Source organism: Poecilia mexicana, unplaced genomic scaffold (genome assembly GCF_051168715.1).
Source record: "Poecilia mexicana isolate PSO_F unplaced genomic scaffold, ASM5116871v1 scaffold_1, whole genome shotgun sequence".
In the NCBI taxonomy this organism is placed as follows: Eukaryota; Metazoa; Chordata; class Actinopteri; order Cyprinodontiformes; family Poeciliidae; genus Poecilia; species Poecilia mexicana.
The window spans coordinates 3769973-3794942 of NW_028263370.1; the positions used below are offsets into that span (position 1 = coordinate 3769973).

Consider the following 24970-nt stretch of genomic DNA (forward strand, 5'->3'; position numbering starts at 1 on the left):
GGGAGAGGAAGTCAACAATCTTGCCAGAGTGGTGCACAGAGAATAAACTGCTGGTCAGAATCCATAAAAGCGAGGAGGCGACCATTGATTTTGGAACAAAGAGTGACAAACGGCTCTAATTGAGCCGATGAAGAGTAAGTGAACACGTTTAGGCTCTGGGAATCATTATCACAGTGGCTTTGTCATGGTGATTACATCTTCAGCGTGTGATGAAAAACCTGCACATCAGCTGTTCCTTTAAAGTGGAGCTTTAACACGGCTTTATGTGCCTGCTGGCCAGTGTGGCTTAAAGAAATTAGTTTTCATGTCGTGTCTGATACACAGCGAAAACAGAAAAAAAAACTAAATTTGAGATTTAAATAAAATTATGCTGCCATGAGAAAATATTGATTTAGGCTATGTTTTTGTTTTTACACATCTTTTAGATTTGGTCAAGTGCTACAGGTTTGATCTAATTTGTTGCCTAAAATCCAACTCCATCCATTTTCTTACACCCTTGTCCCTCAGTGGGAAATTACATTTCATTTAATGAGCACTTCATTTTGTTTAGTGAATCTAATTTGGTGCAAGGACCACACATATTTTTTCTTGCAATAATGTCTGATTGCTTGGTTTTCTTCAATTGTTTTAAGTGTTCAAAGCTCTCCCGTTTGTGATAAAGAGTCAAGAAAGAAAAAAAAGGATTTCTGATTACGGTATTTAAAAGAAAACGTCATGTTACAGAGAATTGAGAAGGAAATACATGAAGAAATCTGTCGGACGTTAAGACCCTGGAGAGCAGCAGGATGCTAACAGGGCGCTAACAGCTAACTGCTGCCACAAGAATTCATGAACTACATTACCATTGGTATTTGACTGTTTGACTGAGGTACGTACGTGGAAATTAACATATATAAACAATAAAAACACGGACAGTTAACCAGTAATTACGCAGGCGTTTGTCACTTAGCTCGTAACAGTTAAATCAGTGGTAGCTAACATAAATAATGATAGACATCAGCTAGCTTAGCGTTAGCCAAAGCTGCGAAACATCTATATGTAAAAAGGCCCGATTGAGTTTACAGTTGGTAATTTAACGGGCTTGCATTGCGGAGCTTAATGATTTTTCTGCAGGATGAAAATATCTGATGGTCATGATTTCGCTTTTTGTAGTTTCAAGAAGATGGACTAGTTCAGTAGAACTGGCTTATGAAGCTAACGCAAGATAAGATAGCTAGCAGCTGATTCCAACTAGAACTGATCAATATTGACTTCATCAATAGCAGCCAGTTTCAGCCGATAACTGACGGAAAATGTTTCAGTGTGCAGTCTCTAACTTCTGTCAAGTAGGGCTCTGCTAACATAGCCATTGAGAAAGTGCACTTGTGTTGGTGTAAATTATTAAAAGTCAGTAAAATATTACCTTTGGCAATGAAGTTCTGAGAAGGTCGTCGCTGTGGTTTGCTATAGTCCTGAGTTAAATTATTCGTCTTTGCTGATAGTTTATGATCATAATAAGTGAAGTGAGACAAATGGGAAAATATTTTTTGCAAATGTAACCACTGACAGGCGATTTACCTGTTGCCGAATCGTTGCATTGTTTACATTACAGTAATTCCTGTTAATATTGCGCAGTCATTTGCCTAATCTCCCCAATATGAGTTTTATTGCTTTAGGAAATAGGCTGCTAAAACAACTAATTACATTAGTAGCAATACAGCTCCTAAAATATTTCTGTCTGTATTATTTTAGGTACATTTTTCGGAAACCATAAACGTGCAGAAAAGAATCAGATGTGTTACATTAAGTTTTTCTACTTGTGCATATGTCAGAAACGTTATGACAAACGTGGTAAGGGGGATTGAAACAGTCAGTGGCGTTAATATCAGGTGTAAAATAACAAGACATTGCACATTTGCAGAGACTTGTTTCAGGAATTCTTTGTAACTTTTACAGTGTTAGTTTTCCTCTGTTGTGATGCTATTGTGTTGAGTTATGAAATAAATCTTTTGTTCATGCCTTTGGTCATCCGTGTTTCAGATTCTGTGGGAGAGGCCAGTAAAAGCGATGAGCAAATTGGGTGTGGTATGACTGTAAACAGTGATTGCTTCCAGCCACTATTTGTCACTTGACAGCGTAGTCGGTGACATAAATCCCATGCGAAACGTTTCCTGCAATAATTTCTGTATATTGAGAACTAATCAGAAACAAGTATAGTACACCATTAAGAGCTCATGAGGTTGAATGACCTGATCAAGACACAAAGATCCAAAACAATCTACAACCTCTACCTGCTGCCAGAAGAACCATTTTTGCAATGTAAAAAAGCTACTGCTAGCACATTTTAATTTTATATTGCATATTAAGCATTTGTTAATGACGACTTGGTTTTTGTGTGCCTCCTGATTTTGCACACTGTTTGCATGCTAACTCTGTTTCCGCTCTCTTTGCAGACTTAGTCATGTCTCAAGTTGAGAAGAAGGCAGGGCTGCTGAGGAGGACGTCATCCTCTAAAAAGCCTTTGAAAGAGAAGGTGGTTCTGATGTACGACGAGATTTTTGCTGTGAGTGCTGCGGCGGGTGGTAAGAAGTGGTGGATGTTTTCAGAAAGGAGTAAATTTGTTCCTGTGCTGACAACGGCGTCCTTTCTATGCCTATTTAGAAAGAAGACCCGGCTAAAAATAACCCTCGCTTCTGGGACGAGCTGTTTCTCATGAAGGTAGAGAAAAACGCACTCCGGTGGAAATGTCTGCAGACATGATTGGAAATTTGTTGTCTGGCCTGGTTAGGGTGATCGTGATGTGCGCTGAAAATAATAGTTTTGAGAGAAAACTGCTGTCAGAAGCAGCTGGAGTGACTCACAGACAAAGGCATTTGCAAAAATCTGTTCTCGTGTTCAAGAGGAAGTGCGGATTCACTCAAATCAGATTGAACTGCAGCATGACTGTGCGTCAGTCTGCCAGGTGGCGACATTTGCATAATTTGTCCAAATACTCAGTTTTACTGTATTTAAAACGGACTAAATTACTTTTTTTCTTTAAGGATTTTATTGTGAAATAATTTTTTTGCCCCAGTGTGCTACATTCTTTGGTTTCAGGTGAACTTGGAGTACCTGGAGTCCAAATTGGAGAGCGTAAACGGGGAGGAAGTGCAACGTATCCAAGACAACATCAACTCCCTGTTTCACCACTGCGTCCAGGCTCTAGGAGAGGAGCACCAGATCAAAGTAGTCAACGCCCTGCAGGTAACCGCAGGATGTCCGTGCATCCTTAAAAAGTCTTGAATTCACGTATCTAAAATCAAGGCCTAAACTGTCTTGAATTCATAAAAAAAAAGGCCTTTACTGTCATGAATGTTGTGGTGGCAGGACTGCTGTTCTCTCTTGTGGGACTTTTCTGTTATGCAAAAGCAGCTGCTGACATGTTCTTCCCATCTGGCTTTTTTGTGTCCATCATGGATAAGTGGAATTTTATCATCAGTCGGATGCAGGATGTTTATTTTCGTCATTGACTCATTTCTGTTCCCCACCCAAATGGGGTCGAGCCCATTTTGTGCAAAAAAAAAAAAAAAAAAAAAAAAATCATAAACTTTTAAGTTTGGTCTGTGGGCCGGAGAGTGTGAGAAACACAAAGAGCCAGAAATGTCATTGTTTTTGCTGTCATTGTTTTTCCCTAAACGTTCCCTTTATTTACAGCTCAGCTTTTTTTTTTTTTCTTTTTTTTTTCTCGGTCTTAAATGGCATTCAGGGTGGCATTAAAAAGGTCTTAAAAAATCTTAAATTTGACTCTCTGAAACCTGCACATACCCTGAAGTCATGCAGGGATGCTTGCGATCATCAAATCTGAATGTTGATTATGCAGTAGATTAATTGCTTTAAGTATTTTTTTTTAATATATGAACACTTGCATTGGAAAGAGAAAGCGTAAACGCAACAAAAGATATAAAAAGTGCCGTAAAATACCAAAGAAACCTATTTCTAGAACATCCATTCCTATAAAAATGTTTTGCCTTAACGGATAAAACAACTTAATCCAGTCACAGTGTCCTTCCCAGCATTTATATTCAGGAAGGTTTTCACGTCTCGCAGCAATCTCTGATCTCTGCTCGTCTTGCCAGACGCTCTGTGCGCTTTTCCGAGGGGTTCATCAGAAGAACAAGTCTGCATCCGGCTTCGACATCATTAACATGCTCATGGGCTTTGACAAGGCGGAGCGGAGGATGAAGGTGTGTGATAAATCACCTTAAAAAAGAGAAGCCATCTGTGCAATAAGCAAAGCACATGGGGATAAAAAAGAAAAAAAAAAGCTTAGCTGTTTGAGTTGATTCAGGTTTGTTTGCGTCTCTTTCAGGACCTGATGGAGAGATTGGACAGCCTGCTTTGTGGCGACAGCTCAGAGAGCCTCAAGAGCCTTTGCCTGAAATTGTTACTGTGTTTGGTGACGGTGAGAAGAATAGATAGAATGTAAAAAAAAAAAAAAAAGCAACAAAAAATAAAACCATAAATTTTTTTTGTTTGTCATAAATGTGGAAAAATTATATTTCCAGGTAACGGATAATATAAGCCAGAACACAATTCTGGAATATGTGATGATCAACAGCATTTTTGAAGCTATTCTACAAGTAAGTGTTTTTCTTTTACAATGATATTTGACATGTTGTTTTTAAAACAGTTTGTGCCCTTTGGTTCAGCGATGCTTTGACTTCTTCCTGTCGTCTCAGATTCTGTCGGATCCGTCCAGCAGAGGGCAGCATGGGTATGATGCTGTGGTTCTGCTGGCGCTTCTGGTCAACTACAGGAAGTACGAGGTGAGCGTAACATTTATATGTGTGCTGAAGTGTTCAATATGCAGAACAATATCTGATGTCCTCAATGCTCATGAAAACCGAACTAAAAAATGAAATAGAATAAATATAGATTTAATGGAAAATTATACATATGGATGATAAGAGCATCAGAGTTTCTTTTTTTTATTTAAAATTAATTTAAAAATGTAACCAACTCTTTTCGTTTCAAAAGATCCTAAGAGCAAATTGTTTTTTGTCATTAAATGTATGAATCCTTTTTGCCCAGAGGATTATTATTCACAGAGACTATTTGAAGATAATTAGATGATATGAATTAGGACAACACTTAAATTCCCTTTATGAAAAATAAAGTATTTATTAATTTGAATTGAATTGAATTAGTTAAGCTACACCACGGTTTTAAAAATAGTGATTTCTAAGCCACAGAAGATCATGCAGCTTTTATGGTTTAAAGTTATTGCTATGCAAACAGAAACAGTTTAGTGATTGGATTTTTCTCTGACATGATCTAATTGCTTTAATTTAAAAAAGGACAACAAATATTCGCCCTGCTACCGGCTCTAACAGAGTCATAGCCAATTCAAGCCATTCATGGTTTTGAATTGGCATAAGGTTAATAATGTTAGAACGTTATAAAGCTCACTCCTGTGCCACTGAATTTATTTAAGCACTGCACAAATGGTATAGCAGTGACCGTTATAAATAATCTCATGCTACACTATGCAGAGGTTCTGTCTGCATTTATGAAGATACACTCACTTTGACACTGTAGCACATTGCTCAATGGAAAGGTAACGCAAATAGCAGCATACGGTACACATACTTAATGTAGAGGATATGACTTTTTAAAATATTCCTTATTTCTTCAGGTCTGCTGTTTTCGATACTCCAAGTGTAACATCGGCCTAAATGATCTGTGTTGTTCTCTGATTGCTTTTCTTTCTTCAGTCTGTGAATCCGTACATCGTGAAACTCTCCATTGTGGACGACGAGCCGACGCTCGATGTAAGTATGCTGCTGCTCGCTGTCTCCTCATTAAAGAACGATGGTGAGAAGCAGGCGACCTTTTCATCCGGTAGATTAACGACTGAACGACTCATTTCATGTCATTCCCAGGGCATGGGCGTGGTCCTTCATCAAGCTCTGACAGAATATAACAGGTGAGATCTTTACATTTCTTCACATGACTCAAACTGGTTTGTAATAGCTGTGTGTGTGTGTGTGTGTGTGTGTGTGCGCGTGATGAGGCTGCCGGTGTCATCAGTGTTTCTATTTCTGCTCTGACGAAGGACAAAAACAACACAAGTTATTTATATCTGGCAGTTTGCTCTGGTGGTCTGTGATGTTTTTCCAGATGAGGGGAATTAAGATGCTGTTTGTGAAGAAGGTTTGGTCCGTCTGCATTCAAAGACAGACGCATCAGAGTGATGGATGGCGGCTTCATGGAGCCGCTTGTTCGGCAGCCCATAGATAAAATGTTGGAGTATTTTCTGTGTCTGATTGTAAACATCGATCTCTGTTTGTGCTGTTATGTGGCTCTCTCCTCTTTGTTTACAGATGTATAATTTCCCATTTTCTATTGGTTGTTTTTGTTTTTTCTTTACATTTTAGACAGTACAAAGATAAAGAGGAAGAGAACCAGGGCGGGTTCTTCTCAACCCTCACTAGTATGGTAGGTTCCACTTTCATCTCATAGTTTTAAAATAAGCCGGTTTGTTTTTTTAAATGCCTAGTTTGCTTATGCCGTTGTCTTTTTCTCCACAGGTGGGCAGCATGTTTATAGCAGACGTTGATGAGAAACTCTCTGTGCAGTAAGTTCAGTGTTTACTATGAGGCACCATGTTTACTTTTGCTCTCATTGTCAATCTTATTCCTGCTTAAAATACCCATAGAAATAAACAAATATGCAATTACGAAATACGTGGATTTTTATTGATTTTTGTCTATTTTTTTTTCTTAAAGAAATTACAAATGACAGAAAATATCTTTACAAAAAACTATTTTATTTCGTTCATTCCTTCTGTGAGTTAACCCTAACTCAAAGTCAAACTAAATAAAAGTTGTAAAAAACACTCATCAAACAAGTTCTTGGGTGGTTCAGTCTGACCTACGGAGTTCACTAATGGGAAAAAATATCCAGATAATTAAATGTGATTTATCGATAAAATTGATTTAACCTGCAGGGAGTCTTAACTTCTGTGTTAGCCAAAATTATCTGGAAAAAAAAGCCTCTTTTTCTCCATAATTAATTGTGTTCATTTTGAAACATTTCCAACTTTCAGGACAAACGAGGCAATTCTGCTGGCACTTTACGAGGCGGTCCACTTGAACAGGAACTTCATCACAGTGCTGGCACAGGTAAAATAACACATTAATTCTTACTACTTTATCGAGTGGAAGGAGGACATGAGTAGCAAATGATTTTAAAGGTTTTCAGCTCCCTATTGGTCACAGCAATTCTCTTTCTCCAGTGTTTCTAATCTGGCTTTAACCATTCCCGCCTTTCACATTAGGGAGTCGTTGTGTTTCTGGTCTCTCAACAGAGCCATCCTGAGATCGACATCCCAGTCACACCCAGCACTCCCACTCCAACCACACCGACAACACCACTCGGCACGACGCCGCCCTCCCTAGATGGTAAGAGACTCACTTTTACGTACAAGGTGACACGAGCTGTGACATTGTTTCTGTTTGGAGAGCTGGAACCACTGCATTCAGAAAGTGTTTATCCTGGATAAAACTGTGAAAAGTTTCCCAAAATGTTCTTAAAAAGTTTTTCTTCCTACTTAAAACTGCAGCAGCATGCGCATGAGAGTGATTGACGGCGCTAAGAAGACCCGCCTCCTGACTCTGATTGGTTGCTGCTGACATTGTGTTGTGTTTCTGGAGATGGCAGCAGGAGCACAGGGAGGACACAGAGGAGCTAATATTTTTAATAATACATTATTTGTCTCCTTTTATACTGTTGTTAAATATGTAAAAAAAAAAAACATTTTTATATTACCTACTGAAGCTTTAAGCTTGTTTTTTTTTAAAAGGAATGATGAAATCTGTGTAGATGATAAAGTTTACTTTAAGTGCAGAAGCGCCTGTCTGTTCGCTTCCATTCAACATTTTTATTACGTCTTAAAGAGTTGATGAGTAGACTCAGACACTAAGTACACCCAAAGCCTCTCACACCATCAAAATAAAATACCTACATACTGTACAGGTAGAAATGTATCATGCAACAAAAATTGTGAAGTAAAAACCACATAATTACATTGTATAATAAATTTCCCCCCCCTCCAAAAAAAGTAATACACGGCTGTGACTCCAGGTTTTGTGGAAGCCGTTTCTTGCAGCTAGCATGTTCAAAAGCAGGTCGTTTCCGACACACACGCCCTCTTACTGTTAAAAGCTGCTCCTCTCTCTGCCCGCCTCTCCCTCCATTACTGCTTTTCCCTGTATGAAATATTTACGTTCAAGCCTCAAACACAGATATGCGCGCCACACGCAGACCGTCTTCATGCCGTTTCATGGAAGCTTCCAGTCAAACCAGACTCGACCCGGCACACGCGTGTTTTGTAATCACGTGTCCTGAAAAAGCCCGGACTTCTTTGCTGTACTTCTGGACCTGCAGTGGGCTAAGAACGAGTGTTTGGTTGGGAACAGTAGATCCCTGTCTGGACCCAGTGGGGTAATAAAGCTGCATTAACTCGATAAACAAGTTTAGTTCTTTTCTCAGAAAGACCTCCCCTTCTGTTGGCTGCTCATGTTTCCTTTTTGGCATATTTATGTTAAACTTTGCAGTTTAATTTTCTGCTTCTTGTGCAGTGATGAATAACCCGGAGCTGCCCTTGGATCCCAACCTGCAGACCAGCAACCTTCTCATTACCTTCCTCAAGTATGCCTCTATCGTAATGCAGGATACTAAAGGTAAACAGAGAACCTGCTGTCAAGTCGTTCTTTGTTCTCCTGCCCGTTTATCTACGCTGTCTCTTTCTTTTAAATAGTCATGCTGTGTTTAATTGTTCTGGACAGGAGAGGCAGATAATAAGCCTTTTCAGAGTGATTCACTTCCAGTTCTGGTTCCGAGCCAGAACCCTTCTCAGATCCAGTCCTTTTATAGCAGGGGTCCCCAAGCTACGGCCCGCGGGCCGGATCCGGCCCGCCTCCTCGTTTGGTCCGGCCCCCTAAACGATACCAGAGAGCATTCAGTGTTTTTTTTCATATATATGTGGATTTTTCTTCAACCACCAGGGGGGCTCTTGAGCAGATATGAAACTTAGTTTCCCTCAATGGAATATATACTAGTCAGTACCAGTCACTGTTTCGCTCACGGTTTTCCATTTGCATTCTGGGTAAAAATCTATCTACAAACGCGAATATGTCATCGGCAGTAATCCAGCCCCCCGTTTCAGCCCCCCGTTTCACCTCCTCCCCCCACCCCCGTCAACAAAAGTTTTCTAAGGTTTCTTTCTCGAAAAACTAAGACCGGCCCCTGACCAGAAAAGGGAACAGTTATGTGGCCCTCGCAGGAAAAAGTTTGGGGACTGTTTAAACTTTACCTTTAATAACATAAAGTTACCTAATTTTTAAAGTGCAATCAGTAATACTTTTATAACAAATTTATATCAGTAATGATTTCTTGGTTAATGTCAAGTTGTCATAACAAAAACATTTTGAATAATGTCAACTTTGTATTAAAAGTGTCATAATTTACCGAATGACACTTTATGACAACAGTCATAAATATTCATGAAGGCTTATTCATGTTCATGACATGTGTTATGACATGTTTATGACAGTGTCATGACAGTCTTATTCACCCCCCTTCAAATAAAGTGTTACTGAATATTCTGAATAACTTCAATATATTCTGGCACTTGTTTCAAAAGATGAAGTTTATATACTATATAGCTTCATAACAAATAGAGTGAAATATTTCAACTCTTTAAATATTATAATACTCTGAGGATGCCTTGCAGATAATGAATACCCCACATTCAGACTTTGAGATATTAGAATATTACATAAAATCAGGAAAAAAAATAATAGATATTTTAAACTGAAAAGTCAAACTTGCCGAAAAGTATATTTTCATTTCAGTTCGGTCAAAGCTCGGGTTGCATCACTTAATGTGGCGCAGCGTGCGACAAAATGAAGTAGAGATAAAATTCCTTCTGTCAGTCTGCAAGCAGCTGACATGAAGCAGACAAACTGCAAACATCTGGACAAAAATGAACACACCAGGCAGCTTTAACTTCCTTTTGAATGTGGTGAAGACAAAATCATCCTCAAACGCACAGTATCGTAATAAAGAAAAAAGAAAAAAAACAGCAGATATATTTAAAATCGTGTGGCAAAAATATCCCTGAGAATGCTCAAACCGATCAGTCTACGGTTCTGATAGACAGAAAGGCTTAAGGCAGAAGTGTCTGAATCAAAGTCGTCTCAGAGTCGTTTTTATCGCTCAGAGCCGTTTGTGTGTTTTACAGACGAGCATCGACTCAACAGCGCCAGACTGTGCCTGATCATCCTCACGTGCATCGCCGAGGTGGGAGCCTCCCCCCTGCTGTGAGCTGTACATCTGTCCGTGTCCTCCAAACAAACGTCCGAACGCTTCTGTGTTTGTCTGGTTTCACCACAGGACCAGTACGCCGACGCCTTTCTCCACGACGACAACATAAACTTCAGGGTCAGCCTCCACAGGATGGTAAGTCTGCGGCCGCTTCACGCCGCTTCTGCTCGCTTCAGTCGTTTTTGTGCGACGTTAAGATTCAAAATCAACTTTGATCGGTGCCGTAGTGTGGGTTTTACGTTGGAGCGTGTGAATCTGCGCACGTAAAGCATTTAAAGTGATTTTATTTTCTGGTTTCCAGCCGATGAGACACCGGAAGAAAGCGGCGGGTAAAAACATCCCTTCACGTCCGCTGGTTTGTGCTGTTCTAGGTAAACATTGTTCAACCGTAATCTCCTATCTAATTTGAAAATAATGTTTTAATAATTTAAAACTGTAATATATGTATTGCTACAGATTCAAGAAAATACTTTTTTTTTTCCCCAACTCAATGATTTTTGATGCCTTGCTTTTGTTTTACACCACACATTGTATAGCGCAGTCATTATAGTTTAGCTTTGTTTCTCGTTATCCGTCTGCCTTTTTCATTCAGGTCTACAATTTCCTCTAAAAGAACAGTTTTTATTTTACTCTCTTTACTAAACTGAACTCAAACTTGTTGCTTTTGAGGTTAAACTAAGTTATTTCTTTCTAATAGTCCTGATTTCTTTTTTTCCCCCCCTGCTCTCCTTGCATGTAGATCTGATGGTGGAGTTTATCGTCACTCATATGATGAAGGATTTCCCCATGGATCTGTACTTGTAAGCACACATTCAAAAACGAGGATACCGTTGTGATTCGTCTATTATTATGTTTTCTCCACAACAAGTTTTAAGTCACGCTTTTCCTTTGAAGGCGCTGCGTTCAAATCATTCACAAACTGCTATGTTACCAGAAGAAATGCAGAATCAGACTACACTACACCTGGAGAGAGCTGTGGTCAGGTAAAGTTACCTCACTTACTTTTAGCTGTGTGTGTGTTTTGTTTTGTTGAAATAAAGCTGCGTCTGTCTGCTGGTACTTTCAGCAGAGGGAACTTTGTGCCACCGTGACTTTTCTTCCTTCAGAAGCAGCTTCCACACCGAACAGTGTTGTTGTCAGGGTTGTTGCTTAGCACAGTGTTGAGGTGCATTAACTGACCAGAAAAAGAAAAAAAAATTTGTGAGGTTTTGACAGGCTGGTCAACGAGACTGATCAGGCTCTAAACCGGCCGATCATATTATATCATATTGCATTTTTGAACGGAATAATTGTTACAAACAAGTGTTGCAAAAAATGTTTAATTGTACATCTACAATTTTTACGTACACACACAGTGTACTGAACCACAATATTCTAACAGTATCGAGACTTTAGTGACCGGACCACATGGATGTATTTATTATGCTGCCTCTGAACTTCGAGTAATTCTGTTTTGGCAGAATAAGCCCACTTTCTCCTTCACTCGATGCGATTGTTGTTTTGAAGACGCATTGCGTCGTTGAGGTTGGATAATGACTCTCTGAAGAGAGATCCATCCATCCTGGAGGCCTTACTTTTAGCTGGGTCAACACACAGCAGGGTAACATTTCAGCTTTGTAACGGCTTCATCGCGCCTCATTGGAATACAGATTTCTCTAATCGGACCAATAATCACATTAATTCCCCGAGTAACACGGGCTCGCCCCCTCTCGCTGGCGATAACGGCTTAACAGAAAATAAACCCGGAGACGAAAAACAGCCGAATTAAAAACGCCGGATGCTTTTTATCTTCCTTCGGTGTGCTGTTGTGTCAGCGTACGTCGCCGTTTGTTCTGAGCGGACGCTCGTTTTAGGTGCCGTGATGGGTTTTGTTTTCCTCGGTAAAAGCTTGCAGACATCCTTGATTTGGTGTTGGAAGGACCCTCCGCCCCCACCTCCTGAGTTTCATTATCCTCCTTAATGAAGAGGCCCACTGAGAGGCTGCTGCTATCTGCCTCTGCTGGGAGACAATTCTCCTCATTATGCCTTTAATGCTAGCCTGTCTTTCTCTCCATGCAGCTCTCATCAACCTGCTGAAGTTCCTGCTGTCAAATGAAACAACACTACTGGCCAAGCACAACATCTTTCACCTGGCCTTGCTGGTGAGAAATGCTGACACACACGCAGAGTGGAGATGGGAGATTTCTGGACCAGCCAGTGCTTGTTGCGTTAATGTTGAAGTTTGCTGTTTGCAGGTGTGGAGCACCGCTAGCTAGAAAAGTTGGCTGCACTAACCCCAAAGCGCTAATAATAATCATTAGTTGTGCTAATGTAGTCATTGGTTACGCTGCACCAACACGGTCTTTTGCAGCAGCTAATGCTAAAAACTTCAATTCAAACCATATAAATATTATAAGTTCAATTTTGACATAATTGACACCTTTCATAATTCCCTTAAATGTTGTGTTTATGACAATATCTTGTTCTCTTTTGTCTGTGTTTTATTTTATTCCTGCGTGTTTCTTTTTTGAAATGAAGTTACTGGGGGGAAAAAAGAGGAAGAACTTGACTAAAGGAAACAAAACTGCTATGTAAACAGTCTTCAAACACTTCAAAATAAGAGCATGAACATAAACGTCCAACTACTTGATGAATTCTTAAGTCGATAACCAAAAACTTCAACACAGATGTCAAACTGTTAGCGCTTTAGAGTTTGTCCAGAAAGATGAATCCAGGAGAAGCTAAGTGTGCTAAACGTTAGCAAAAGCTCTACACAAATAATTTGCTCTGCTGCTGGTGCGTTAGCGGCAGAGTGCCCACCACTGTTATGGTGACGTCTGAAGAACAAGATGGTTCTTCAGTATAAGTTTAGTTTTTCTTACAAATCCTAATTTCGTGTGTTTCATATGTGATTTCCCTGAATCTTGTCTCCTTTTCTAGGTGGTAAACTTGTTCAACATGTTTATTACCTACGGAGACACATTCCTGCCCACATCCAACAGCTACGACGAACTGTATTATGAAATTGTCCGAATGCACCAGGTCTTTGACAACCTCTACTGCATGGGTACGTTTGGAAACCTTTTCATAAACCGTGGAGCGGAGCAGAGTCACAGGACCTCTCTAGCTACCCAGCTCCAGATTAGCCCTGGAAACGGGCTTCAGTGTCTCTTTCTAAAAATCTGAGAAATGAATTATGGGTTAATTTACAGAAAAAGGGAGTGAACTATCAGACCATGTTTTTTTTCCCTCTTCCCTCCAGTTTTGAGAGTATCCACCAACACAGGACAGTGGAAGGAGGCAGCCAGCAAAGTCACGCACGCCCTCGTCAACATCCGGTAAGGACGCTCGCCTTGTGAATGAACACTGTGGATCACCCTGAACACAACGGGACAGCATTGAGCGTCAGGGACGCCGTTCTTCAGCAGGGACAGGGAAGCTGGTTACGACCGATGAAGTTTGGTATTTTACAGCCCTGGAACCAAACCTGCAACAGATTTTGGTTTATGATCCAAGGCCGACCCGAACCTCACCCAAAATTCGGACTACATCTTTAGTGTATTTTTTTTTTATCTCATATTTTAGATAGTCCAGAACTAAACCCAATTTATAATCTGTGAGGAAAACAGAAGCTCCCTGAAGCTCTCCAGCCAAGTCGACCCAACTTGAGCCGTTTTGTGAAGATGAGCTGAGGAGACAAACCCTCCTTCCTCCTCCAACATTGCACTAGTTTGAAATCGTTTATTGTTTTAAATGTAAATAAAGTACCTGTAAGCTTGAGCTCGTGACGTTACAGAATGGTAAGAAGTTGACTTGGGATGAATACTTTTGCTTTTTCAGAGAACGATGAGTTGATTTAAATGCTTCGACCCAGAACCCGAAAAGACAATTTGACAAAATAAAAGAATGGAAGCGGAGGAGGTTATAAAGAGTTCAGTTAGATGACGAAATGAACTCAAATGAAGGAACTGATTCAATTTTGCCCCCATCAGTTCTCTCCATCTGTCGTCTCTTTGTGCCCACAGAAGAATTACGGTGACAGAAAAATCTCTCCAGTTCTGTCAGACTGATATATTTGAAATATTACGCACTCCAGACTAACACAGGATAAGCCATTTAATCTCCCAGCTATGCTTATTGAGTCAACTTGTATTTGAGCTACTAAGCAGTTTATTCTTCAGACTGAGAGCAAATGCTGGAGAGCAATGTCTCTGAATTTACATTTGTGTTGGCTCAGAGAGACAGTAAGGAATGCTGGGAGTGAGTTATGACTGACTGGCTGCTGCTGCTGGTTTTTAACGCTCCACTGGCTCAGTTTGCATCTGAACTGGTTTAATAGGCTTTAGGTGCAAAGGTCAGTTTGGAAAATGGGAAATCTTAACACAAATATGCTCAGTAGGAACAAAAACAAGTAGAAATCTTTAAGGGGGCAAAAACTCACAGCGTTGTAAATGCTCTCAAATTAAGATCGGTTTTTGTTTTCAAAATATTTTTGTGTTAATTTCTGCTACCGTGACAGAAAATGTAAGTATTTTTAGGCTTTTTACACGTCTTTACAAAGGCTGCCAGTGATTATGAAGCAATCCAACTTCCTAATGTGTGTATATTCGACCTTGAGAAGTCCTCTAGCGTCCTCACTTCATGTCCTCTTTTCTCTCTGACGGACACATTTGCTGTTTAGAGCAGATTCTCTAGAGTCTCTGATGAATTGGGTTCTTTGTAGTGTAGTTTATCCTCTTATGTTAACACGTTGGGAGGTTGCTTTCGGCAATCCTCTTCAGGTGAAGCAATAAAGTCGTACCTTCTTTAGTCTGGCATGATGGATTCCAGTCAGATTTACGTTTGCGTTAATCTGAAGCAGGTGTGTGGTTTTTGTTGTTGTTTTTTTTGCTTCTCGTTCACCTCCCGTTTGTCCCCCAGATTTTAGAGCCAGATTTACTTGGTTCTAAAATCGGTTTCCATGCCAACAGGTTATTGGGGTTCCTGCCGATACGATTTTCCATTAATTATCCCAGATCAGTGACTCTTTATGTTAACATTCCTCATGCTCAAGGAAAACTGAAGCTTCCAGTTTGTTACATTTGTAAATAAATGCTATTGAAATAATCTTCTGATATATTTGGAAATGTCATGCCAAATTATTACATTGTTTACTTTAAGTATTCTAGATGTATTGTGTAGTTTTTTTTAAAGGAAAGTTGGTATTAGCAGGTCAGACCTCGGATAAAACATCGACAAAATTGGCAGCGACTTCCCATAGAGGAGACGTTTAACATATTCTGTGTGCAGCTTTTCAGCAAACCTCTTTTTGTTTTTTTGTTTTTAATCTTTCAGTGCCATCATCAACCACTTTAATCCCAAGATTGAGTCGTATGCCGCAGTGAACCACATCTCCCAGCTGTCAGAGGAACAGGTAAACGAAAAACCCAAAAACGCTTCAGTTCTTTTAACTCTGAACACGAGTTCGCTTGGCAACATCCTGGGATTATTTGGGTTTCGACGTGTCTGAAATCTGACCAAGTGATCCCCAATCTATGAGATTGAATAAGCTAAAACCACAGGAAGCATTGATAATAGTATGTAATGGAGATTATCTGCATTTTATTGAGAAATAAAGGCCATAGATTCAAAATTAGCGACAGTTTTGTGCCAGAAATACACAATTCAAACTGTTTGATGATGACGAGACGTCTATCCACACTTCTTGTAAATAGTTACATTTCACATCGTCCCTCTGGCTTTGAGATTCACTAAAAGTGGGAAAAAAAAAAAGTAATTAAAAAGACGCAGCTGGACAACTTCTCAACCATTAATGTGTTTCTTAATTACTGTTTGAAGAGCATAAGAAGGCGGCGCGCTTTATTTGGGCCCAACTGCAGACATTTATCATTTTTGTGAAACTGTGAGGATGGAAAGCGCCGCCTGGAGACTTCCTTCCTTTTTATTCCCACTTGATAGGAGAGTAATGGATTTGGTCATTATGTGCTCTAATTACCTCTGTGCTTTTATCTGCTGGATTTATTCACAACAACGGGGAGAACAGCAGAACTTGTCCTGCAAACGTTTGGGTTTCTCCACATCACGTTCATCCCCGCTAATATGTAGCTTATCAAACCTTAGGCAGCTTTTTTTTAATTTTTTTTTTTTTTTTTTTTACATTAGTTCATTTTTGAGGTGTTGCAAAAATCATTTATGAATTGCATTGCATTTTTTAAATTATTTTCATGAAAAGACTTTTAAAAAAGTTCATCACAGCTAAAGCCCCTCCTGTCTCAGTTAAGGTCAGAGTTCATGATCCAACCGTAACCAATAGACTGATCAAGAACACTAAATATTACCAAGTATTTTTGGTCTAGTTTCTAGTGAAAATATCTTAGCACACATGACGTAAGATAAAAGTAACTTACAAGAAACTTTTAAGCAAAATATAAAATCTTTGTTTACATCAATAATTCCTTAATATTGATTTTTTTTAATCAATATTTTCTGAATTATTTCAGATATAACAAGACATTTTTCCATGTTGTAAGTGAAATAATCTGTCAGTGGAACTGCAACTTTTTCACCAATTTTAAAGAATTGCCTAATTAAAACAAGCTCCTGTGTCTTGCTGAAAACTTACTTGTAATGCATTTTTTTCTTATTTCAAGTGTACTAAGACATTTGTACTAATACTATATCAAAAGTACTCAATGGTGAGATTTTTTTTTTTTTTTTTTGTCTCTGGATGGCAAAACAAAGTTAAGCTTTTGGAGTGGCCTAGTCAAAGTCTGGGCTTAAATCTGCCGAATCAAAACGATGCTCTGTCTAGAGAAAAGTGGAGCAGATTTCAATCTACAGCAATGGGAAACACTCATGACCAGATATGCAAACTTGTCTAAATGAGTTTGATCTGCAACATTTCATGAATTCTGTGAGGGGAGTAAATACTTTTTCACTGTCACTGGATGCAAAAACGCTCCTCACCATCTGCATGTTTTCACTGAATCCAACCAGAAACGCATTAAACATCTACGACTTGTTTCTACGATCGGTTGTAGCGGTCTAATATAGCGCAATATGTTTTCTGAATATGTTCAACGTGTGTTTACTATTTGATTTAATGGATTTTATCTGAAGATATATATATAAAAATACCAGGAAAAACAAATGAAACATTAATGAAAGCCTCAAACCCAACGAAACCCCAGCTGTGCTTTTAGCAGCCAGTTACAGCACGCTGTACTGTAGATGAATTTAGAAACTCAAAGAGGGGCCAAAGGGGGTTAAAACCCTGCCCAAACCTCCTGACTAAGCTTTTTGCTTTATGCTGACCCTTTTGTCGGCACGCAGGTTTTACTGAACAGCTTCGAACACTGGTGCATAATTTTAAAAAGGGTCATGAAGGAAAATTTGATCCCAGTTTGATCCTTTAAGCCACACAGCGTCCCAGACTGCACATGTAAAAGGACGGTCAGTTAAAAAGACGAAAAATATCTAGTTCACGAAGTGCTGCAAGGTGGAAAACGTGGAAAGCAGTAAATAAAAGAATAATAGTGAAGAACCCAGAAATACAGCGCTAAAGCAGAAAATGCAACACAATGACATGAATAAAGGTTTCTAAACGCATTTCTTACGACCTCCTTTCGTTTGCTCTCTGTTGAACTGGTATGGAAATACACAAACATGCTGGTTATCTTCATTTTCGATAGCAGCAGTGGAATATCGACCAGAATTGTTCTATCTTTGCATCTCTGGTTCCTGTCATTTCATTTTTAGAGGATATTTTCCTGATTTGGCTTTTGCAGTTCTCATCTTGTTGCCAGCAGCAGCAGCAGGAGCTGCAGCAGCAACAGCAGCAGCAGCAGCAGCAGCTGCTGCAGCAGCAGCAGCAGCAGCAGCAGCAGCAGCAGCAGCTGCTGCAGCAGCAGCAGCAGCTGCTGCAGCAGCAGCAGCAGCTGCTGCAGCAGCAGCAGCAGCAGCAGCAGCAGCAGCAGCAGCTGCTGCAGCAGCAGCAGCAGCTGCTGCAGCTCCCACAAAGCTTTCTCAGATATTTTGTCTTTCCCCAGAATGAAACGCAGGCCGACCTTCTGCACGGTTTTTGTCAGTAAAGTGATGAAAGAACAGCTACTTTGAAACATGTGGCATTTGTAAAGAAATTAGAAACACTAGAGGGAAAAGTAGAGTTAACCGGCCGTACGATTTACTGAGCGAAATGGTCCAAACTCAGCAGCGTTCACCTGAAGAGACGAGAGCTCTTCTGCCTTTCCGTCGTCACGTTCTGTCCCTCAGCCAAAGTGTTTTTTTTTTTTTATAAAATGAAACAAACCTTGAATTTCCATGTCCTTACAATTGTGGAAGATGGACGATTCCTGTAAGCACAAACACTGAATTCACGTCACACAGGATCAAAAGCTTCGCTGTGTTTTCTGCTAATTATTATTTATTCATGACTTCAAACAGAAAAAAAACCTGACAATTATAACTTTTTTTTTGTCTTGCTTAGTTTTCCATTTTGCTTTCTTCAGTTTTTCCCATTAGAAGTTGGAGGTCAAACTTTGCTGTACAAATTTTTATGTTTTTTTGTTGTTTTACACACGTGTAGCAGCGGGGCTGTGACAAAAGAGCAGGCAGATTAAGGAACGAGATGTGTGGCCATGAATATTTTAACGCCGTACTTCCAGAGAGACTGAAAGAGAAACAGCAAGCAGAACAGGATCTATTTGGCACTCGCTGTGAATTAAAAACAAACAAACAAAACAAAAAGTTAATTGGCTTTTAAATTGAATAAATAGTAGACAAATGTTTAACGTTGTTAGGTTCACATCTGTTGAAACGGCACCGAATCCGACTGCATTGACGTTAGAAAAGCTCCGAGTCCGCTGGGGCCGAAACACGGGAACAAGCAGGAGGGACTAGTTTGAACGTTCGGCTCGTATGTGTTTGTCTGAGGTCTCTTTGGATTAATTATTCATGCAAGTGCATCAAACAAATGAATCAACAAAATATATTTTTGAAGAGTCAAGTCACCTGTTCTCATCAAAACCTCTTCAGACGCCCGCGAGCGAAGTGAGGGGTTAACGCAGGAAAGTGTTTTACGAACTCAACCATCTACGCAAGTCGCCTTTATGCAAAGAAAGAAAAAAACATTATTTATACCGTGGAAGGATAAAAAGATACAAAAAGCATATTTAGTAGAAATTGTATTCCTAAAATACAACTTTTAAAGCTGCAGTGCCCTTTGACCTCTAACAGCAGCCAGATTATTTTCAGCCTCTCAGTAAATAGGATTGCTGGTTAGTCGAGGATTAACCAGTCCATTCATCTGGTTATTATACCACAGCAAAGTTTTCCTCATGGAAAGCACTTTGATTCTGATCCTGATGTCGATCTTTGGTGGTTAAAAAAAAAAAAAAAACACACCAAAATAATAAATTAGGTTAAAAATTTAGGATTAATAGAAGCTATGAGACGCAGAGAGATTAATCTGGGCAGGATTGCAGTCTGTTAATGACACTTAGTTGCCCGGTTGGTGGTCTGCACCACAAAGCATCGCGTCTCTCCACATGATCCTTCATGAATAAAATAATGCAGTAATGTATTTAAAAACTCATCAATAATTTACGTTTCCTCTCTCTGTTTCACCGTGTCACCCTGAGACACGGGAACTTATTTGAATCATATAGCGGTTTGTTTTCACGACCCGTATTTCTCTTATTATTATTATTATTTTTTGTTTTTCACCTCTTTAGGTTTTGGAGGTGGTCCGCTCCAATTACGACACTCTGACCCTGAAGCTGCAGGACGGTCTGGACCAGTTTGAGAGATATTCAGAGCAGCCAAAAGAAGCTGCGTTCTTCAAGGAGCTGGTGGGAGACCCGATGCGTTCGTCTCTCTCCTCATCCAGCCCCGCTATCCGTCGCGCTTCAGTTTTCCCCGTCCGTCCTGTCATTCATTAATCTCTCCATCTGTCTTTCTAACCATCCATTCGTCTGCTGTTCCGTCTGTCCATCCTCTCTCCTTTCATCATCGCTCTATCCGTCCGCAGCCCGTCAGTCTGTTGTTTTTACTGCGTCTCTAATGGAAGAGTTGTGTTGAATTTTTGTAAATCTTAAGTTCCTTCAGTGTAGCTTTTTCTTTAGGCGGTCAGTTTGAAACCCCACTCTGTGATGAATATCACATTTAGTTACTTTGGTCACTCTGAGACCATCCAATTCATTTAAGAGGTTAATAACACACCAGGGGGGCGTATTGTTTTTTTTTTTTTACCACTTTTTAAACTAATAAGATCAGATTAACTTTCATTTACATTTAAGGTGTAATAATTTTTGGTAACGCCTTATTTGAAGGGGTGTACATACGACTGACATGACACTGTCATAAACATGACATAACATCTGTTACGAACATGAAGGAGTCTTTATGAACTGAGTCTTCATGAAGTGTCATTTGGTAAATAATGACACTTTTAATGGACTTTTAATAGAACTTTGCATTAAAAGGATCATTTTTGACCAAATAATGCAAAGTTTACACTTTTTGTGCAACTTCTAGTGCAACTTTACATTAAAAGTGTCATTATTTACCAAACGACACTTCATGACACCAGTTCATGAAGACTCTATCTGTTTATGATCATTATGTTATGTCAGTCTTATGCACAGTCCTTCAAATAAAGTGTTTCCAAATTTTTTGTATTATTTTATCTATAGAATTAACATATTTATTTCAAATATTTTTCAAACTACCAAGTCGGAAGTGCGTTCAAGAAACAAACAAGCCGCCTGTTGCCGCCCACTGCCTTTTCTTGGAATAATTTAGCTTTTGGAGTGTTTGAAGGCCGTGTGTGTGTGTGTGTGTGTGTGTGTGTGTGTGTGTGTGTGTGTGCGTGTGTGTGTGTGTGTGTGTGTGTGTGTGTGTGTGTGTGTGTGTGTGTGTGTGTGTTTTCTCTCCGGTGACGACCGTTTCTGTCTGCAGGTGCGCTCCATCAGTCTGAACGTGAGGAAGAACGTCTCTCTGAACACGCTGAGTCAGGACGTGCTGCTCAAAGAGTTCTCCACCATCTCCTGAGCCTTTGGGTTGGCCTTCATGTGCATGTGGACCCATACACACACACACACACACACCCAGACACACACACACACTCACTCACTCACACACAGACCAGGCAAGTCCTCAACGGTTCTTTCCATTTCCACAACCTTTGTCAAAGTGAACCAAGCGGTGGAAAACCGACGGACGCCGCAGCCGTCCAGTACTTGTCCACGCTTTCTTCTTCTGTGGTTCTGGACGTGTCTGAATGCAATCAGCTGGACTGTTACTGACAGGGGAACAAAAAGTATTCCTCCTGCTGTTCAAATAATCCCAGTTCATGACATTTTAGGTTTTCCGTGTTCCCTAAACTGAGGTGATGGTGGTTCTGAGCCGTTTTGACCCGAGTGACTCTTGTTGATTTTTAGGTTGTTTTTTTGTTTTTTTGCTCTTGAAAATCTGGAGTGGAGTGAATGTAAAAAGAAACAAAACCTCTGGTTCTCTGAAGTATTTTCTACTTTTATTTCTGTTGAAGCGTAGAACAATAAGGTGATTGAGTCGAAGACGCCGCAAAGTGATTAAAAACTGACGACAGCTAAATGAGATATCCCTGCTGCTGTTACCGTCATTTCTCTTTAACAAACTAACCTGCAAGTGTTGAGGTGTGCACACACACACACACATACACACACCTGTGTGCGTTTTGGCACTAATTACGACTGTTTATAGCGGGACAAAGAACCTTGATATAAAACTCTCTGAGGTGATTATTTTTGGTGTAAAGTCAACATTAATTATGCAATTTTATCCAGTGTATGGCCTGTCTGTTATCTCTAAATCCTGTAGGTGTATTTATGTTGTTTTTTTTTTAAATAAACATTCTTTTCCAACTTAATTTTTTTTTTTTGTCAGATGATGAATACATCGCCACATCAAGTTTCTTTCATAACCTTTCATCAGATCAGCGAATGTGCGCTCGGTCACTACACTCAGCAGTGAAAGATGTTTTCTTTTGATGAATACAGCGACTGAAAACAAACGTGTTTTTTTTTTTGTTTGTCTGGGGTCGTTTGTTTCTCCTGAGTTTCCCCGTTTAGCAGCTGTGAAATGTGAGGCTTGTCTCCAGGTAGACGGAGCGCGTCTGGGCTCGGCCGAGTCGTGTTTCGTGGAAAAAGAGCTTTGAAAATATCCAGGGGCTTTTGTGTTTGGTGCAGGATGCAAGAGCTGATTTAGTTTGAAGGACTTCTGGTAAAAGTTGTGAACAAACATGGTCACAGTTTTGCGAGCGAGTAAATGAGAACATAAGTAATTTCAAAATGTGACAATTGCATTTCCAGCTGCAGGATAACTACTCTCTACCCGTTGAGGAGCCACAGTCAACAAAATGGGTGGCGGCTGGTGATACGGGTGTTTGCCCAGGGCTGTATTAGGAATCAGGGTGCACAAGCTGCAGCTTTCCTGTTAATTACATTGTGAAAAAGTTTTCCATTGTTTTTTTTTTTTTTTTCAGCAGTCAGTCCTGCTGAAAATGTTTAATCTGTTTTGACTAAAGAGTAAGGAGCAAGAAATAAGACATCAAAACCTTGGTTGGGATCTCCTGGGACCTGGTAAAATAAAAAGTATTTTAATAGAAAATAAACGTGTGCAAAACATTTTTTTCTTCAAACAAAGCCATAAAATATAAGGAAATGATATGTTTTCAAACATCCATCTCCAACTCCTGGGAAAGTGGCTATTTGTCTCTGGAAGTACTTGGAAAATATCCCTCAAATAAAATTATGAAACATCAGAAAAAGAAATCCTTTTTTCCAGGAAGAAAAAAAAAAAAACTAATGCTTGTTGGTGATGAACAGAGTGCTTTAAAAAAAAAAAAAAAAAAAAAAGACAGGCAGGCGAGTGAGGGATTATTACGTCCTCTATCGGAAGACCAAGAGAAATAATCCACGGGCTGCAGGAGAAAGACTGGAGACAAAGGAGAAATATGGAGAATGAAGAGACAGAAAAATGAGGCCCAGTGAGATATAAAGAATCAAAAAGAGGAGAGGCAGAAAGCAAAGCTGTTCCAGAGAGGTATTTAAATGCACTCTGTGCCCTAGGACTAGTAAATCCAGCAGTATTGATGTTTGTTCACCTCCTTTACGGAGAAGTTCAGCGCCCGTGGAAAGCGGAGCTGACAGATAACCAATAACAAGCTCTGACTGATGCTCGGAGAGGGTTGTAACGCACTCTGAAAAATAATCCTCTGACAGACAAATTCACTCCACATATGATCTGTCGTAGTAAACGTCATAAACCAGCGTCTTCTAAAGGAGCCAAGTTTGTTTCCAGGCTGCAGCCCAGAGAGAAAAACTATTTTAAATAAAGCGTGCAGTGGGTGTTCGGAGGAGACAAAGGATGCCATCTCCACCCAGATGAATATTTGATGAGGAGGCTGATATGCTCCAATGAAACTTCATGAATACGCAGCAGCGTTAATGTGGAGTCACACGGTTTAACACGCCGGCTGAGGCTTGGCTCTGTCCGCCAAACACGTGAACTAACATCCCGACTCTCACGTCAGGGAAGGATTATCTACAAAAACAGCAGAACTCGTCTGTTCAACTCACTGGAAATGATTCAGAAAGACCTTCAACCAACTTCAGATATTTACATGCACTGTATAACACCTCACTGACAGGTAGTGAGGCCTTTTTCTATTGCTTCATTTGGGAATCCCATGATGATTTTTCATTTGCTAAATGACAGAATGATGACAGATGAGTTTTTTTTAGATAGCATACAGATAAAACAATGTAAAAGAGGGAAAAAACACATTTTACTAAAAAAAACATCCATGTTGAAAATGATTTATATCCTTTTCAAATAATCAAATCAAACTCTTCTCATAATTGCTAACCAGCTTTTACCATGTGTTAATTTGATATTGTTCGTTTGAAGGCCTTTAGCTTCACCTACAGATTCTCTATTCAAGTTGTTACTCTGGCCACGTATTAGCATGTTCATTAAATTAAAGCATTTCTTTGAACATATATCTTTCAGGGGTATGAAGCTGTGAGCTTCACCTCGGTTAGCAGAGCCCCTCTGGTTTAACGCAACCAGTTCCGGCATCCGAGCTCCGACTTTCCGAGACAAATTGAACGCAGCATGATTATAAGCGAAACCAGTGGGAGCTAATTATGGCGGCGCTAACTGCTGCTACCCGTCCAGAACCTCAATGGGTTTCTCTCCTTCCTATTGATTCAAACACCGAGGAAACATGCTCACAAATAGAGGGTGTGCCACTGAATTGGTGAGACAAAAAAAAAAAAAAAATCAGAAATGCTGATAAATAGTTAATTTCTGTAACTCGTACTGCGCTTCTTAGGTGGCAGCCATTAGTGACGCTTTTTAAAATCAGTGTTCGTCTGATAAAAGGCTTATATTTAACGGGACACATTTGGTGGTTCTGGGAACAAGGAAGCTGTGTGAGTTTTCCCAGAGATGTGAATCCGATTCATCCAGCTTTCTTTGGGGGAGGATTTTCTACTCAAGGTTTTCAGTGAATTTAGCAGCAGACTGATACGTTTCTGTCTACAATAATAGAAAAAAAAAAAAAAAACAGGAACATGTTGGTGATTGCAAAAATATAATCAGG

General features: G+C 39.8%; 1 protein-coding gene across 1 annotated transcript; it reads left to right on the forward strand.

The window, feature by feature from the left end:
* Positions 1 to 732: 732 nt before the first annotated feature.
* armh3 (armadillo like helical domain containing 3) lies at positions 733 to 22975 on the forward strand. Its single transcript, XM_014986557.2, has 26 exons — positions 733 to 868; positions 2433 to 2542; positions 2641 to 2697; positions 3076 to 3222; positions 4095 to 4202; positions 4328 to 4420; positions 4524 to 4598; positions 4698 to 4784; positions 5733 to 5789; positions 5901 to 5944; positions 6396 to 6456; positions 6549 to 6595; positions 7067 to 7142; positions 7328 to 7421; positions 8601 to 8702; positions 10265 to 10323; positions 10417 to 10482; positions 10649 to 10718; positions 11087 to 11147; positions 11242 to 11330; positions 12406 to 12488; positions 13267 to 13393; positions 13589 to 13664; positions 15661 to 15739; positions 20058 to 20174; positions 21283 to 22975. The coding sequence occupies exons 2-26, from the start codon at positions 2441 to 2443 to the stop codon at positions 21373 to 21375; spliced, it is 2070 nt and encodes a 689-aa protein (XP_014842043.1). The 5' UTR covers positions 733 to 868; positions 2433 to 2440; the 3' UTR covers positions 21376 to 22975.
* The last annotated feature ends 1995 nt before the right edge of the window (positions 22976 to 24970 follow it).

Excerpts from the sequence above, each read along its gene's own strand:
- armh3 (XM_014986557.2), top strand. The coding sequence starts at position 2,441 with ATGTCTCAAGTTGAGAAGAAGGCAGGGCTGCTGAGGAGGACGTCATCC. Across the intron at positions 2,698-3,075 it reads ACGAGCTGTTTCTCATGAAG|GTGAACTTGGAGTACCTGGA; the intron begins GTAGAGAAAAAC and ends CTTTGGTTTCAG. Across the intron at positions 15,740-20,057 it reads CCCAGCTGTCAGAGGAACAG|GTTTTGGAGGTGGTCCGCTC; the intron begins GTAAACGAAAAA and ends TCACCTCTTTAG.